The sequence below is a fragment of the Bos indicus genome, chromosome 22 (assembly GCF_029378745.1).
Source record: "Bos indicus isolate NIAB-ARS_2022 breed Sahiwal x Tharparkar chromosome 22, NIAB-ARS_B.indTharparkar_mat_pri_1.0, whole genome shotgun sequence".
Taxonomy (NCBI): domain Eukaryota; kingdom Metazoa; phylum Chordata; class Mammalia; order Artiodactyla; family Bovidae; genus Bos; species Bos indicus.
Genome location: NC_091781.1, coordinates 44,036,401 through 44,053,845, shown reverse-complemented (window position 1 = coordinate 44,053,845; position 17,445 = coordinate 44,036,401). Strand labels below are relative to the sequence as shown.

At 43.7% G+C, this 17,445-nt stretch overlaps 1 protein-coding gene across 4 annotated transcripts in view; it reads right to left on the bottom strand.

Moving 5' to 3' along the window:
• The window catches only part of ARHGEF3 (Rho guanine nucleotide exchange factor 3), a 313,947-nt gene that overhangs the window by 166,873 nt on the left and 129,629 nt on the right, over nucleotides 1-17,445 (bottom strand). Inside the window, exon 1 of one of the 4 annotated variants that reach the window (XM_019984726.2) lies at nucleotides 11,355-11,511. The exons of the other annotated variants lie outside the window; for them this stretch is intronic. Coding sequence (XP_019840285.1) covers nucleotides 11,355-11,405 — 51 coding nt within the window. The 5' untranslated portion in view covers nucleotides 11,406-11,511. Of the gene's footprint in view, nucleotides 1-11,354; nucleotides 11,512-17,445 lie in introns of those variants that run through there. 4 annotated transcript variants of the gene reach the window in all.

Here is a 17,445-nt window from a genome sequence, read left to right as displayed (position 1 = left end):
ATGGTCACACAAAGTAACTGGCGCACGATGTTGCTGCTCCTGACAAGCACAGAAAAAGTGACACTCTGTTGCCCTCTTCCCCGGAATGAGTGAGAAGAGACTTCTAACCCATCCATCCTCTCAACACCCGCCCATCCCTTCTGGAGATCTGTCTGCCCTCTGTCTGCCCAGTCATGGATTAAAAATGAAATTCATATCTAACACGTCTAACTTTAGCCACAGGAAACGGGAGAGTGTGGAGGACCCAAAGGGTGAGCCAAGCTTTGTTGAAGGATGGGCACATTATCTTTTCTGAACCTTCTTCCTGCCCCTTTTTGGGAGGGGAGGGGTGGAGGCTCAGCTTTGGGGAGTGAGTGGGAAGTGAGGCCTGTTGAATCTGTTTCCTGGTTGGCTTTGTGGGTGGCGTCTCCCCTCTCTGTTGTCACAGTGCTGGCTCTCAAATCTCTGCTGTGTATCAGGGGGACCAAGTGATGCCCACTTTAGGATATACTATAAAAAATATTTTGGTGACGAAAATAACCCAAATGAGGAATTTAAAAACCTTCTCTGTTGAAAATGTCCGGATACCTTGGCCACAGATACAAAATGGTTCTGTGAAGGAAAAAAAAAGCAAGTTTAAGCCTAAATAGTTCTAAAACTTACATCTGTGTACATCCTCTAGCTTTACTACAATGTGAACAATTTACAGAAGTCTGTTCTATAAAAGGTTATGAGAAGTTGCCAGATCACAAGTGTTTTTGTGTGTGTGTATTAGTCACTCAGTCGTGTCTGACTCTTTGTGACCCCATAGACTGTAGCCGGCTAGGCTCCTCTGTCCATGGAATTCTCCAGGCTAGAATACTGGAGTGGGTTGCCATTTCCTTCTCCAGGGGATCTTCCTGACCCAGGGATTGAACCCAGGTCTCTTGCACTGCAGGTCTCCGGCACTGCAGCAGACTCTTTACTGACTGAGCCACCAGGGAAGACTTTCAAGTGTTATTACCTTTCTCTTATCTGATGTGTAAGTAGTAAGATGGAGCAACTAGAGAATAATTACCTAGTTACCTAGTTATTATCTACTTTTTAAGGTCCTCAAACTAGCTATATGACCTTAGGCATCTCACCTTCTCGCTCTGGATCTCAGGTTTATTGTCTGTAAGGCAAGACCACTCACTGGTCCAGGTGTCCTCCAAAGTCTCCTCCTAACAGTGTGTGTTGGTGGATGACAACATGTAGCCAAGGAGACTGCTGGGTGAAGGTGGGAAGATGGGCAATGAGAATAGCAGAGATTGGGGAACACTTTCTAGAAACAAATATGATATTCTACATTGGCCTCAAAATCACAGATGACAATAATTCTAGCTGTATTGTTTCTGAAACACAATGTCTGTGTCCGGATTCCAGCATAACCCAGTGCTCTACACAAAGAAGGCGATCCACCAATGTGTATTAAATTAGTTGACAAAGGCACCTTCCCTGGATATCTTTTAAAGACTCAAGGCTAATGCTTGATTATTTACAACAACTAAGATACGGAAATGACTTAAGTACTAATCAATGGATGAGTGGATCAAGAAGATGTGTGTGTGTGTATACACATATATACATACATATATATGGAACACATATATAACATACATCCACACACATAGGGGAATACTACTCAGCCATGAAAATATGAAATCCTGCCATGTGTGACGATATAGATGGATCTTGAGGGTATTGCTGCTGCTGCTGCTGCTGCTGCTAAGTCGCTTCAGTCCTGTCCAACTCTGTGTGACCCCAGAGATGGCAGCCCACCAGGCTCCCCCGTCCCTGGGATTCTCCAGGCAAGAACAGTGGAGTGGGTTGCCATTTCCTTCTCCAATGCATGAAAGTGAAAAGTGAAAGGGAAGTCACTCAGTCGTGTCGGACTCTTAGCGACCCCATGGACTGCAGCCCACCAGGCTCCTCCGTCCATGGGATTTTCCTGGCAAGAGTACTGGAGTGGGTTGCCATTGCCTTCTCCACTTAAGGGTACTAGGCTAGTGAAATTAAGTCAGACACAGAAAAACAAATACCACGTGATTTCACTCATATGAAGACTACAAGAAACAAACAACAAAATAAATGACCCAACCAACCAAAACGAAGCACATAGATACAGAAAACACAGTTGTGGTTACTAGAGGGGAAGGGGCAGGGAAAGGCAAATGGATCAAAGGGGTCAACTATATGGTGATGGATGAAAATTACATTTTTGGTGGTGAGCATACAGAAGTACAAAGTTATGCACATAAACACACAGTGCTGTAAACCAGTTTTTAACCTCAACTTTCTTTAAAAAGGCTAATGACAGAAGGAAGAATGATCAGTGAAAAAGAGTGGAAAATCACGGGGTTAGCAGAAGAAAGAAAGAGAGGGCAAAATGAGTGGGCAAGGGAGAAAGGAAGGGAAAAGAAACGATACACATATTGACAGACATACATGCAGTCAACTCACATACTGACAGACAGACATACAGTCAACTCTTGTTATTTGAGTTCGTCAAGATCCGGTAAATCTCCATGAACAAGGCATCAGTGAACAGCCTAACTTTTAAGAACATAGTCTAGCATAATTCTTGCAGGTGGTGAGCACGTAGAGGCCCACACAGGCCTTCCCAGGTGGTACCAGTAGTCAAGAATCTGCCTGCCAATGTGGGAGACTCAAGAGACGTGCATTTGATCCCTGGGTTGGGAAGATCTCCTGGGGGAGGAAATGGCAATTCGTTCCAGTATTCTTGCCTGGGAAAACCCAAGGACAGAGGAGTCTGGCGGGCTACAGTCCATGGGGTTGCAAAGAGTCAGACACGACTGAGTACGCACACACACAGGGAGGCTCAGGATGTTTATAACAGCAAAGGACTGGACACAACAGAAATATCTGTTAGTGCATAAATGGAGTATACGACATGCACCAACATTTCTGTCAGTCAAAACCCATCCATCAATCGGACTATTTCGTTCACACATCCCTGCCCAGACCACTGCATCGTGCTCGCATATGCAAAACACATCAACTCCAGCACTGGTGGATCCTGCCTCCTACCGGGCTCTGCATTTGTTTCCCGAAAATTTATTTTGATCCAACCAGAATTATAAGCACACAGGACCTCCTTGTTTCTAGACTAGTGGTTCTCAAAATTTTTGGTCTCAGGACCCCTTTACATTTTTTTAAAAAGTATCAAGGGTCCCAAAGAGTATTTTCTTATGTTGGTTTTATTAATATTTGCAGTATTAGAAAATAAAATTGAGAATTAAAATTTTTCTTATTTTAAAAATGAGTGTATTATTACTTCTTAATCTAATTATCACATTTGACAATTAACTATTTGTTAAAAAAAATAGTGAGAAGAGCAGGACTGTTTCATACTCTTATAACTCTTTTTAATGTCTGGCTGCAGAGGAGACAGCTGGATTCACATATCTGCTTCCGTAATCAGTCTGCTGTGGGGTGCTATTTTTGTTGACACATATGAACAAAATCTGTTCTGAAGTTATGTAGTTAGTACTTTCTAGGCCTCGGGAGCTCTGTGGATCACACTTTAGAACCACTGTTTTAAATCACCCTCCATTCTGCCAAAAGTTGTCTTTCACACAAACACAGTCATGTCATTTCCCACTTTCCTCAAATCATGAATGGCTGCCTATGGCTCACAGGGTTGAGTCCACACTGCACAAAACCCCTTCCCATCTGGACAGACAGTTGTCTGTCCAAACTCCATTACTGCTCTGTCTTATATACCAGCACCCTGACCACCTCCAGGTATACATACACGCCTGACCTGTTCTGCTTGTTGATGTCTCTGAGGCTCAACTTTCCTCTTGCTAAGACGCCTATGAATCTTTTGCAACCCCATCCGAAGGTCACCTCCTCTCAGAAGCCTTCTCTGATTCACCCTTCCTTTGGACTTTACTTTTTTGTGTTTTAAATACTTATTGTTTGAATAAGTAACTGAAATACATTGGATTAAATTCCAAAAAGGTATACCATACAATGATAAGTAGACTTCTTTCTCACATCTATCCCTTCCTCTCCCAAGAGGACACCACTGTGATTGGTTCCTTCTACATTCCAGAGTTGCTCTAGACATAAGAAAGCATATCATTTCTTTTACCCAAATGGTATTATACTATATGCACTCAGTTCAGTTCAGTCGCTTAGTCGTGTCCGACTCTTTGCGACCCCATGAACCACAGCACACCAGGCCTCCCTGTCCATCACCAACTCCCGGAGTTCACCCAAACCCATGTCCATTGAGTCGGTGATGCCATCCAACCATCTCATCCTCTGTTGTCCCCTTCTCCTCCTGCCCTCAATCTTTCCCAGCATCAGGGTCTTTTCAAATGAGTCAGCTCTTCACATCAGGTGGCCAAAATATTGGAGTTTCAGCTTCAGCATCAGTCCTTCCAATGGAATTATCAGGACTGATTTCCTATATGCACTGCTCTATACTTAACATTATACTTAGACAGCCTTCCACACTATCAAATAAAAATAGACCCCATTTTCTTAATAGTTGCAAATTATATTTTAAAAACAAAGCTTGTTTGTCCACCCACCCCCCATTAACTGGATATGCGGTTTCTAATCTTTTGCTGCAGCAAATATCCTTCTACAGATCAGTTTGCACATGTGAGAGACTCTGCAGCACTAATATCCAGGAATGAAACTGCTGGGTCCAAGGGAATGTATATTTGTAAGTTTGATAAACATTGTCAAATTGTCCTCTGTAAAAGCTGTTCTAATTTATACTCCCACTACCATGCATGAGAGGTTCGATTATCTTTGCCAAGCAGTGTTATCAAACTTTTTAATCTCTGTCAATACGGTAGAGGAAAAATGATACCTTGGTTAAGTTTAAATGGATATTTCTATAAGAAGATCAAATCTCTAGAGTTACACTATCCAAAATGATAGCCACTTGATACATGTGGCTATTTAAATTTAAATTTTAATTAAGGAAAATTAATGGGTCAGATGATAAGAATCTGTCTGCAACGCAGGAGACCCGGGTTTGATCACTGGGTTAGGAAGATCCCATGGAGAAAGGAATGGCTACCTACCCCAGTATTCTTGCCTGAATTCCACGGACAAAGAAGCCTGGCAGGTTATACAGGCCATGGGTTGCAAAGAGGCAGACTTGACTGAGTGACTAACACACACACCCAAATAACATTTAAAACTCAGCTCCTTAGCTGCGCCAGCCACATATTGTGCTCAATAGCCATCCGTGGCTATTGGTTTCTGTGTGAGACAGAGGAGACCCAAAACATGAGCATCATGATGTAAAGTTCTATTGGATAGTACTGCTCTAGACCTGCGCTGTCCAATGGCCACCAGGAACCCACATGTGGGTACTGAGCATTCAATATGTGGCTCGTGTGAAGTGAGATATGCTCTGAGTGGATAATACATGCTGGAATTCCAAGACTCAGAATTGTAAAAACAGAATGTAAAACGTCTCCTTAATAATTTTTATGTGGATTGCATGTTGAAATGCTAATATTTGGATATACTGGATTAAACAAATCATTAAAATTAATTTCATCTGTTTCTTTTTATTTCTGTCACGTGGCTAACTAGGACATTTAAATTTATATGTGTCTCACACTCTATTTCTAGTGAACAATGCTGCTTCAATGGGCACACTGCTTTCTTAAGATGTGGGTTTTAGCATTTTTCCTTTTACACAGAAATAAGTGCAGTTACTATTGCTTATAAAGAAAAAGAGACTCACTGGAATCTCTTTTCTCCTCCTCGCCCTTCCCTGCTTCATGCAGATAGGTTGGGCAGCAAAATGAGAAAGGGCAGCAAAGATCTTGATGACGAACAAATTGAAACAAACCAGTAGACTTCCCACCTGGGTGGCTGCAGGCAGGAACCAGTGTCATCGCTGACCCCAGCAGAGCCTGATTTCCTGGTGCCTGTTAAAACAATGCACCAGAGAACAAAGTGCCTTCGAAACTAAGAATAGAAGAGTGGCTCCAAATAAGATTTCCAGGACTCTGCAGGAACAAGTTCCTCCCCTGCACCGCCCTAACCCACCTTCCACCCCTGGCTTGACAAATGGCCTGTCCCAGCCCCGCCCTCCCTGCAGTCCCAAGTCTGTACACACAGACAGAGGGACGGAGTAGAAAGAGGAAACCCAGAGAAAGAGGTGGGTGACAAGGGCTGCCCTAAAGGGCTGCCACCACAATGATTCTATGGTTGAGACATGGCATATATGTTTTTGTCACCTGTCTTTAGCTAGGAAGGTGAAGAAAACTCAATTTTGCAACATAAACCACAAACTTGATAGATCAGAACATTTTCTAACCATGTACTGAGGGAATAAGACCTAATTATATCTGAGCATAAGTCATCTGCTTTCTATCTGAACATAGATAGAAATGTTTTCCCCTATCTGCTTAGGGGAAAACATTAATTTATTATCATCATCATCATCATTATTAGCTTCTGTGCCTTTAAGCAAACGAAATAACCTCTCTGGATCTCAGTTTTACTATCTATAAAATATATGAACTTTCCTATCTCATCCAATCAGAAAGTTCTGCGACTCCATGCATATACAAAAGAACTATCACCCACACCTTCAGTCTCGTTTTCTTTCGGCATTAAGACACTTACTGGGCAACTAACATGATTTAGACCCTGAGCCTGACACTGGCATTCAAATATGGAAAAACGCTTCTTCCACTGGATGTTCTTAATAGGTGCAAGGAAAGAGAAGAGGACAGAAGTGAAATGCATCATTAGACCAGAGTTCTTCACCTGGGCCAGCAATCTGCACAGACATTTTCACAACTTTGTGCAGTTTTCCAAAGAGAACATTTCAAGATGCATGTGACTTCAGGAAGGCAGGGGGCTAGTGATGTAAAGGAACTATGAGAGGCTGAGTACCATGCTAAATTCTTGCAGATATTCATTCATCGTATATGTATTTAGGACCTAATACAAGCCTGGCCTTAGGCTGGTGGTTCTCATCTTCATCATTTATTGGTACCATATTTATCTCCCCAACACAGCACAGTACTCCACATAAGTGAAAAGTGTTAGCTGCTCAGTCATGTCTGATTCTTTGCGACCCCATGGACTGTAGCCCACCAGGCTCCTCTGGCCACAGGATTCTCTAGGCAAGAATATTGGAATGGGTTGCCATTTCCTTCTCCCATAGTAGGCCCCCAATAAATGCTATTTGAGTGAGTAAACAGAGATGGTCTCTGTGGTATACTAATTTATTCTTCAGCAAACTTCTATCCCCTCTCCTGACCTCCATGGCTTGGTTCTGTCACTTGCTCTGGCCAATGGAACAGGGTAGACAGGACAATGTACTACTTCCGAGTGTAGACCTTAAGAAACATTGTGTATTTCTGCTTGCTCCTCTGGGATCTTCTGGTTTACACAGGAGAACATACATGTGGGTTAGCTCACAGACCTGCATGAGCCAGATCCACAGAAAACCTGCACACTTGTGAGCATGAGAATAAATTCTTGATATTGCTTGCCACTGAGATTGGGGTAGTTGTTATTCAGCAAAAGCTGACTGAGACATACTCCTATACCCATATCCAGAAATTTCAGGCAGAGAGTGGCTGGCCCTGGTTTCTCTTACAGTGGGATTTCAGCAACTAGGTCATTTTGTGGCTCTCTCTAGCACACTTTCTCTAAGCTGTTAATGTCCCATTTGGAGAAGATGGCAGGGGACACAGAGACCCATATTTTGGCCATCTTGACACCTGGCACAGAGTCAAGCACAACGCTGGTTCTCGGGCAGCGTCTGATGTATGACAGGATGGGCTGGCTGTTCGCTCTGGTGGGAGGAGCACTGTCAAAAATCACAGCAGGCAACAACTTGGGCCCAGACGCTCAAAGCCACTGGCTCTGCAGTCCCCAGTGTGGGAAGTGGAGCTGGTGGTGACACAGGATCATTTCAGACCATGTGCAGCAGACCAAGGGGAAGTTATTGTAATGTGTTTTAGGAAACACATCATGGTATTTGGAGACTTTAGCACTCCTACTGCTCAGGATGAACCTAAGCTCAAAACCAAACCAAAGAACAACTAGATAATTTAAAGAAAAACAGTAAGTGAAAAATAACAGTGAAAGTGGTATGGGGATACGGGACACGTAACTGCAGTTTAGGAAAACACTGGTCCTATTCAAGTCTCATTTTCCTGCAAATCACAATCATAGCCAGCATTTTTGAGCACCTATAGGATGCCCTGTTTCAAGAGTTTCACAGACACTATTTTATAAACTGTTCGTAGTATCAGAAGCAGATACTATCATCTCCATTTCCCAGGTGAGGTAACTAAAGCCCAGAGAGATAAAGAACTTGCCTGAGGTTAAGTGGCAGTGAGGATGTGAACTCAGAGTGTTACCTTCCAGGATCCAATTATGTCACTGGAGAACCTGGCAGCCAGGGACGTTCAGCAGTGGCCAAGGTTAACTGCAAAATCTTGAACTTGAACCCCAAACTCCTGACTCCCAGACCAGTGCTCTCACGCCAGCTCCATGAGAACTGGCAGGTAGTGAGAAGACTGGGGGTTTATGGCAGGGGTGGGTGGGGTCTGTGCGAAACAAGGGAGAGAGGGACAGTAAATGCTACAAGGAAGACTTGGGAGGGAAGAGATAGGGACATAAATAAGGCTGACAGAGGCAGACACTCAAGGGATGCAGAACACTTAGAATACAGACAAAATTATTCAGAAAGAGAGGGCTGGCACATGCAGGCTGCTTTCTGAGCTCCTCCCAAGAGACCCACCCACCGTGGCTTCCCCAAGTAACATCCACGTAGTCTATATTTAGGCACTAAAGTCACCCATTGTTTCTCTCCCAATGGACATGCAGGGTCACCACCCTGACCTTGCCCTCTCCGAGTCATACTGCTGAGTGTTCCATCAAGACAGGCCTTTTTTAGGATCTGGCTTGAGTCAATTTCCCCTTCCATGGCACCCACTTGGTGTTCTGGGAAAGGTGTAAAAGCATGGCTGGAATTGGGGCTCTAAAATGAAGTACTGACTTCTCTGTGTAACGCACTGCTTCCTTCCCTCCACAAGATCCAGTCAGGACCACGTTTCACTTGAGATATACGATGTTTTACAGCCCTACGGTTGCTGAGCTCTTAGACACTATGGATTCATTTCTCTGGGAGCCACTGACACCTATGGTCAGCAAGACCTGGGACATGGGTCACGTTTGCTGAGTGTGGGCTCTGTTCTCGGCATTGTCATGAGTCACTCCACTTACTCCTCAAGACAATCCTATAAGGTGGGCACTACTGATTACCCCCACTTTACAAGGAGAAAACACATTGATAGGTTTGGTAATGTGCTTGGGATTACACGGCTAGCAAGAGGCAAATCTGGGACTGAAACCTACAACTACGTGGTTCTAAAACCCTGCCCTTAACTGTTACACGCTACCATTCCTGCACAGACTCACAGCTCCCTTGGCCAAACCTCAGAAGATGGATTTATGAGACCTTTCAAGGGTTTCTCACTTCCCTTTCTCTCTATTCACATCCACCTCCCGACTGCCTCTCCCACACCCAGATTCAACTCTTCCAGATCCCTGCTCTAGAGACTCTCAGAGCCAAGAAATACAAATTCATTAAATAATATTTTCAAGAGCGGAATAAACGTCAATAGCCAGGCAGCCAATTACATTTTGAGTTCCAGTACATATACCTGGGAAAATGTGTATGTAAAACCATCTGTTAAATCACTTGACTTCGAAACAGGAAAGACAGGAGAACTGTTTTTCATTGTTTGTTTAAAAGTCATACCTTAGATTCATATCAGAGTTGAAACGAGTTTAGAGACATCTCTGTTTGACAGGTGTGAAACTGAGTCCAGGGAAGGCAGTGACTTGTTGCAGATGCCTCTTATGTAGGTGCTAATTGGACCAAGGCAAACATCCACCAAAATGAGCTTATTTGCAAACGGATTGGAGAGCAAAGTGTTACAGAAGATGCCACACTTGATAGGAGATATATGAAGGCCCCTGTCGTTAAAATCATCAAGGGCACCCATGGCCAGGAATGTCATTTCTGGATCCATTCTGCCTGACCCTGAAGCATGACCCACCGCTAACCATCAAGGAGATCCAGAGTATTTATCCTCGCCATATCCAAGTTTCACCATCTGCAAAGCAGGGATGATGATAACAGCCAACCCCTACAGTGATGTAAGAATTTTATGAGCTGATGCAAGTAATGTGAACACAGTCTAATACACATTAGCTATTACTGTAATATTTTTATTAACATTATATTAACTATCCCTGAAGTGTAGTAAATCTTACAAAATAATTTCCATATCTAATAACTGCTATCCATATCTGTATTACTAATTTCCATATCTCAAAGGCTTAAAGGGTGAGTGAATAGCGAGGTGAGTGAGATGGGAAAGGAAAAAGATAGCAAAACTACACGTATCACATGAAAAGATTAAAAATGTATGTCTATAATGGCCATGTACAAGACTTGGAATTAGTATTACAAACATCAGTCTTAGAAACACAATTCTGGTCAAAGAAACAGAAAAAGCAATGAAGATTTTCTTTGAAACACAGTTTTGGCTTATCCAAAGCTTTAACACTTAGCCACAAACAAACAAAAGGAGTAGAGAGAGTAAGCTTCAGGGCTCCTAATCACTCTTCTGCCCATGGAAACATAACATTTCCAACCACTTCTTCTGAAATTACTCAAACAGGCACCACTACTACTAATGAGAATACCAGTGAGCCTGAGTCTCCCCTGGTATTATCTGGCCTCATCTTCCCAACGATGAACACATTCAAAACACCAGAATTTTAAGGAAACTTACAAAAAAAAATTGCTCCACACAGAATGAACTTCCCAAACTGAGTTTAGGCATCTTCCAATCCAAAGAAGAAAACGTCATGAAAATCCCCTTTGCTATTAAACACATACACACATACATTCACTTACTTTTTCCTTCCCATTTAATGAAAACCCATGTCTTGTAAAAATTAAAATACTGGCATGGTGGAGCAAAGAACGAAAGCCCCGCTCCCCTTGCTCTCTTCCAATCACAGATGCTAAAGGAAGTGCTGACAGTGAGACACTCCACATAACTCACCGTCCCCACCAAGCACAAACATCTGTGGTCTTAAGCACAACCACACAGCTCTTTTCTGATTCATGTACTTCAGCAAGGCAGAAGTGTGCCTCCATTGTCCCAGGTGCTCTGAGCGGCTCCTTGATCTGTTTCTTGGGCGATGCAGACAGCTGCCCCCTCCCACACCTCAGCTCCTGGAATGGTCCAGCCAGGCTCCGGTGGCAACTGAGAGCCCGTCTACCCCTGGTCCTGCTGCAGGGAGCTTACCTGAGTACGAACAAAGAAGCAGCACCACACCATGGGGCGCTCCGACCTCATCCACACAGAGTCCCCCGCCCCTAACTGCGGCGGCGCCCTTCAGACGGGATTCTCTGAGCAGAGCAGAGCATGGTTTCCCTCAAGGAACTCCTCCCCACTACTTGAGCTGTATGACAGGAAGTGACAGGGGGCCATCAGTTACATTGTCAGAAGCCGAGAACCACACCAGCCCAGAGCTCCCCACCTCCAGCGGTTTCCTTGCCGGCTGCTGCTTTTGCAGAGCACCCTGCCTCCTGGCATTCAAAGGCACACCAGAAACTCAGTTTCTGGCTGGCAACTCCCAGCCTGTAAGGAACAACAATGCTTAAGTGGGTCCCCACCTAAAAGCCATGCTGGGCATTCCGGCAGCTCTAAAGGGCTCACTGCCAGGATACCATGCTTTGTAGACCCAAACGTTGGGGTGAAATGGATAGAGAAGGGACACTGGGAGGAAAACTGTGTGTGTGCTCAAAGAGGAATCAACAGTCCACTTGAACTTCACCCAAGAGTCAGGGCCCTGCCTGGCATGCAAAGTCTATGCTGAATCCTAATTTCATAGCAACTCAACAAATGAGAGTGATGGTAAACACCCCACCCATCCGTTCCTTTCTTTTTTTCCTAGACAAATTTTCTCTTCAGAGCCCCTTGAAAAGAGTTGCTTCTGGAAACCTCTCTTTGAGCTTTTAACAGGATTAACAAAAGGCCTTACTGCTTGCCTCCGAGTCCTTATGGAAACAACTCGTGGCTGACATTTCTCATTTTATGAACTGGGGATCTCACCAATGAACACCGTGCCCTAGTCCCCTGCCTTTGACAAGGCCCAGATTTATTGGGTCAGACAGTCACGTGGACTACAAGGTTTCAGATGGAAACCGTGCCTATTCAACCCTTCACCACATTACCCTCCCAGCACAGTGGCAGAGGGACTTGAACCCAAGGAGACATAACTCCAGGGTAGCTTTCAATTCTTTTTTTTTTTTTTAATTTTATTTTATTTAACTTTACTATTTTTTAGTTCTCTAACAGGGTGGGTATTCGATTTGCAACCATCTTTCTAATTGTAACTTTCAGCAGAAAGATTGAGCCCAGGACTCCCCAAGACATTCTTATAAATGCACAGATTTTTAAAAGCCTTTGCCTGTCTCAGCCCTGAGTACAATGGGGGGACTCATCAAAGACAGGGGTTCATTTGATAAGCTTCGATCCAAGACTCAACCTCCGAGCTTAACAGAAATGCTCTCCCCACCCATTCTTGGGCCAGCAGCCGGGTGCTAACATTTGGTCTCTGAAGAGCGCATTACATAAGCATGCTATGGAAGGATGCACCAGGCTCTGGCAGTGCAAAGATGAACCAAAGATGACCAGAAACAAAATAAATGCTGCCAGGAATTTGCAAAAAGTGTCGAGGGAACCAAGAAATTACTAAGCCTGGCACATGCATTTTTCATAGGGACAATTTCTGGGAAGGCTTCTTAGAGCCAGAGACACATGGGCAAGATTCTGAGGGGTGTTCTAGGCAGAACGGGCAAGGGCAGTGGGGTGCAGACCCATATGAGTGCTTAGCAAGAAAGGCAAATGCTTTGAAAGTACTGCTATGATGGGCCTGCATCCTGCTTCAGAGAGCATGACGGGGGTCCCATCTGTCTGGGGAAAGAGGGAAGTGAAATCGCTGTGAAAAGGCTCAAGCCCTTCAGGCAAGCGTGTGGGTCACCTCAAGGCCTGTATGTGGTACCTCCCTGGCCAGGCACCCAGGAAACACTCAGTAAAGTGTGAAAATCAAACAGCGATGTCCACAAAAGATGGGCTTCAGCTTGTCCTCAGGATCCTCTATTTTCCAAAGCCAGACTCCCCACAAAGCAAACCTGGGGTGAGCAGTGCTATCGGGGGAAAGGGAAGTGTTCCTAAAAAGGCTTCCTTCTCTGGCCTCGTGCATAGAAAGGTCCTGATTTGTATAGGCCTGTAAATAAGCTAATCTTAACCAGCCCTGGCAGTAGGTCAACTAATGAAGAATGTCAATTCTCTGAGGACCAAGGACCAAGGGTCCTTCCCCATAAGCGCAGGCACTTGAATCCTGTTGGAATTTCCCTCTGCAGGGGCCCCAGCCACCAAGACTAGGGTCCACTCCAGGCAGGAGCCAAAGGTAATGTGAGATGACCACGGGGCACTGGAGTTTCCTTCTTTCCTGGGGGAGGAAGGGTACATTCACATGAACTAATCCTAGAATGATTAAGCCTAACTTCCGGGCTGCTGACTGTGAATGAGAAAGAAGAATCGAAACCTGTGGGCTGCAGCACTTTGTGGAAGAGGTGAAACTTGAGTGGGCTCCGGGGCAGGTAGCCACAGCAGAGGGAGGGAGGGCGGGAGGACCAGCAGAGCCCCTGGCAGGAGAAAAAGGGCACAGCCTGCAAAAGGGAAGGGAAGAGCCGGGTGCGGCCCTTCCCTCTGATGCCCCTGCTTTGACAGGAAGAACAACTCCAGTAATGAGATTGCCTGGGCAGAAGGCACCTCGTAGGAACGTTTCCACAATGAGAGGCTCCTGCCCTGGAAAGCTTATGTTCATTTTGAGCATTATAATGAGAGCTTATAAAGGTATGGGATGTGGGTTTTCTCCACGTGGCATTTAAGATACCATGAACTATTCAAACACGTTTTTCTACTGATTTTTACATTTTAAAAGTACCATAGTGTCACTATAATACATTTGAACCACACAGAAGTATATAGTGTAACAAGTGAATCTTCCCAAAGGCCTCGCTTTTTGCCTCACCACAATCCCACGTGCCAGAGGCACTGTGTCAAAACCAGAGGCAGATAAGTGAAAATCGCTCAGTCATGTCCGACTCTTTGCGACCCCATGGACTACCGTCTGCCAGGCTCCTCTGTCCATGGAATTCTCCAGGCAAGAATACTGCAGTGGGCTGCCATTTGGGGTGAACAAACCTAAACGCCTTTAGGACCAGGGGGTAAGGGATGGGAAAGAAGTGGCTTGGCAGGTACTGGACACCACTGAGAGCACTTGCCTTAGAAAAGTTCCAGCTTATTGGAGTGCCAAGGGACTAATGGCCCAAGTGAACAGACATTCTAATTTTTCAAGGGAAGCTGGGAATTTCGGATTTTACATGAAATCTCCCAATTTTTAAATGCTGGCAACTATTTTTTTTTTTTTTTTTAATTCTGTACAAGCCACACAAAGCACAGTTGCTGGTGGATTTGACCCAAGGGCCACCAGTTTGCTACCATTGATGGTGATCCTTTAGACATTTCCTTCCATCTAAACACACGTAAACTTGTTTTATCACCTTTAAAATATTTGTCAAAAATGCAAAGCTAACATTACTTTAGCACTTGCTTTCTTCACTTAATATCCTCTTTCCACATTGTTCACATCTTGGACTGTTCTGCATAGCACTCCATGGTACGGGAGCACCTTTGTTCATCAGCTCCTGCCCTGTGGACAGTCAGCAAGCGTTAAGAGACACACGTGAAATGTCACCTCTCAGTTGCTCATTCCTGACAATGTAACTCATGATGAAAGTGCACCTGTGCACAGATATTAAAATGTCCTAAAGCCACAGTTACTGAAACCATTAATGGTGACTGCAGATTTTCGATGTTTTAATATGAGAACTTTTTAATTTGATCTTCACAACTATCTCAAGGTGGGGCCTTACTATTGTCTCTACCACATAGATTTTTTAAAAACTTGAGACTCAAACCGGTGGTGTAAGCCTGCCCCAGAGGGCCTACAGGGGGCAGGGTTGGGCAGGGAGCCAGGTGGGCTGACCTCAGAGCTCCTGCTCTCTGCACATAGCCCTAGGACAGACTGCCCAAAGCCTGCCCTGGGATAGCCAGGATCTGACATACAGCAGCAGATGTTGACTGCAAACTGCTGGAGGAGAGAAGGACCACTAACAAACAGGACAATTCAGTTCTTACAAAGAAAAGCCTCATTTTAAAGTTCTACTTCATACTCAGTCAAAATATATTCTATATAAATTAGAGGGAGATATTAAAAAGGAAAAAAAAACAAAAAGAAAAAACTATGAAATTCTGGGGGTGGCAGTTCTCAGGGTATGATACTTTAAATATGTGAAACCTGAATCACTATATATTATCAATAGGAAACTACCTAGAAGGCACCTTTAGGTTTGCAATAAAGGTCCCTGTTCTTCCACACTTGGTGAATGACTACAGTGGTAGCAACTTCTCATTGAACCCCAAAGAGACCAGCACCAAGTGGGGGCCTCATTAAGGCCGCACCCCTCCCCCACCTCCTTGTGTCACTAGAGCTCAGAGTGATGTGTTTCTTATGCTGTTAGCCTATTAACTTATAGCAAGTTCTGTTGCAAGGTTTCAAGCCACTTTCTCACCAAAAATATTATTTAAAAAAATTCACTAGGGCTGTCATAAGTTCATTTACATAAAACAAAATGGTGAGATTTCAGCAGAATTATTTCTTCATTAAAAGCTGGTAACTAATGGTGGTTGCTTCCATTCAAAATTTTACTCTGATTTCTTTTATTCAACCTCTTTCCTATTTGCACCCAAGAAGCCATAGATTTCACAAAAGTTCAGAAGTTGTCTGGGAATTTCAGGGCCTGTGACCATATTCCAGTTGATGCCTTACATTTTAAAATAATTCCACAAATTGAATTGAAAAATAGGTAGTAAAACAATCCCATTATAATGGAGTAGAAGCAGTAATGAAATTAAAATAGTATACTGCACCTTGCTTGAGCCAAGTTTCCAACATTAGAAAAGTGTTACATCACAGATCTTTTGAGGCTGTTGTCAAATTCAAATTAAGACTAGGAAGAAACAAAATTTATGCTGTGGTGGAGAGGGGAGGTACAGTAATACTCTTTGGTATTACTAGGTTAGCAGGAAGGCATAATGCATGGAAAGCCAGTGGGAAATAAAGAGAACTTCAATGTAATTTAGAGCCTGGGAGTTTACTTGTGGTCACACATTTTTATTGCATAATTTCGTATCTACTCCTTGGTGCTGGAAGCGTGGTTAAATTAAGCAAAATTTGAACAAGTTGGGGCATCCTGGAGGAGCAGGTCCAGACTCCACACCAGGCCAGTGTTGGTTGGAAGCAAGATGGTTTGACTTAAGAGACTCACCATTTGAAAATGCTGATGTTCTTCTACAGCCCTCCTTAATACCTCAGCTCAACAAGATAACAGCATGCTGTGAAGAATGTGGGTGCAGACCTGGCTGCCCAGGGTCAAGAATGAATAAAGAGAAATGTCTTCATCTATTGCTGCAACTCAAGAACTAAAAATAAATGAGGCTTGAACACGGAGGTCTCAACAGATTGCTAATCCTGAGGGCTTATCTTGCTTGTTTTGTTACGAGCAATAGCTTGAATCAGTTTTTTTCTCTAAACAAATCTGAACTGTTATTTATCACATTCCTCACGTGATTTTGGCAACCAATACATAGACAGCTATTTTAAAAAGCAAATGAAAAATAAGGAGAGCCACCTTCTGATGTGCCCTGTGAAACAGCCACTAACCTAGGCTGGTCCCTGGGGTTCCACTTCCTTTAAGAACATGAGCAGGGAAGCCTGAAGAATTTCTGCATGGAGCAGACTGGGGTGCTTCCAAGAAGCTCACTCAATTTCTTAGAAATGTCAATACCCTGAATACAGTTTTTTCAAAGGACTGTCAAGTCCTCTTTGTTAAACTATCAGTTAAAAGTGAAACTCCAGCAGGTTGCTGACCTCTAACCAATTCTTAGGAAAAAAAAAAAAGATTTAAAAACTGATTAGCTGATATCTATCAGCCAAAGAGCTTCCTTCCTTGGAAATGAGACTTACTGTTCGGCATTAAACTGTCAAAAGTGGTTAGAAGTAGAAAATCTAAATATGAGGAGGGTGGTACTCCTACCATTTGAATACTCAGGAGGCATTTGGAAAGTAACCTGCTTATATCAAAAAAAAATACATCGCAACAAACTGAATGTCTGAGTTAAAAATGCATAACCAAAGCAGAAATCATTCTTTTAAAAAAGTTTCTCGCTAGTATTTTGACTCCAGATATCTCCTTAGGGATAA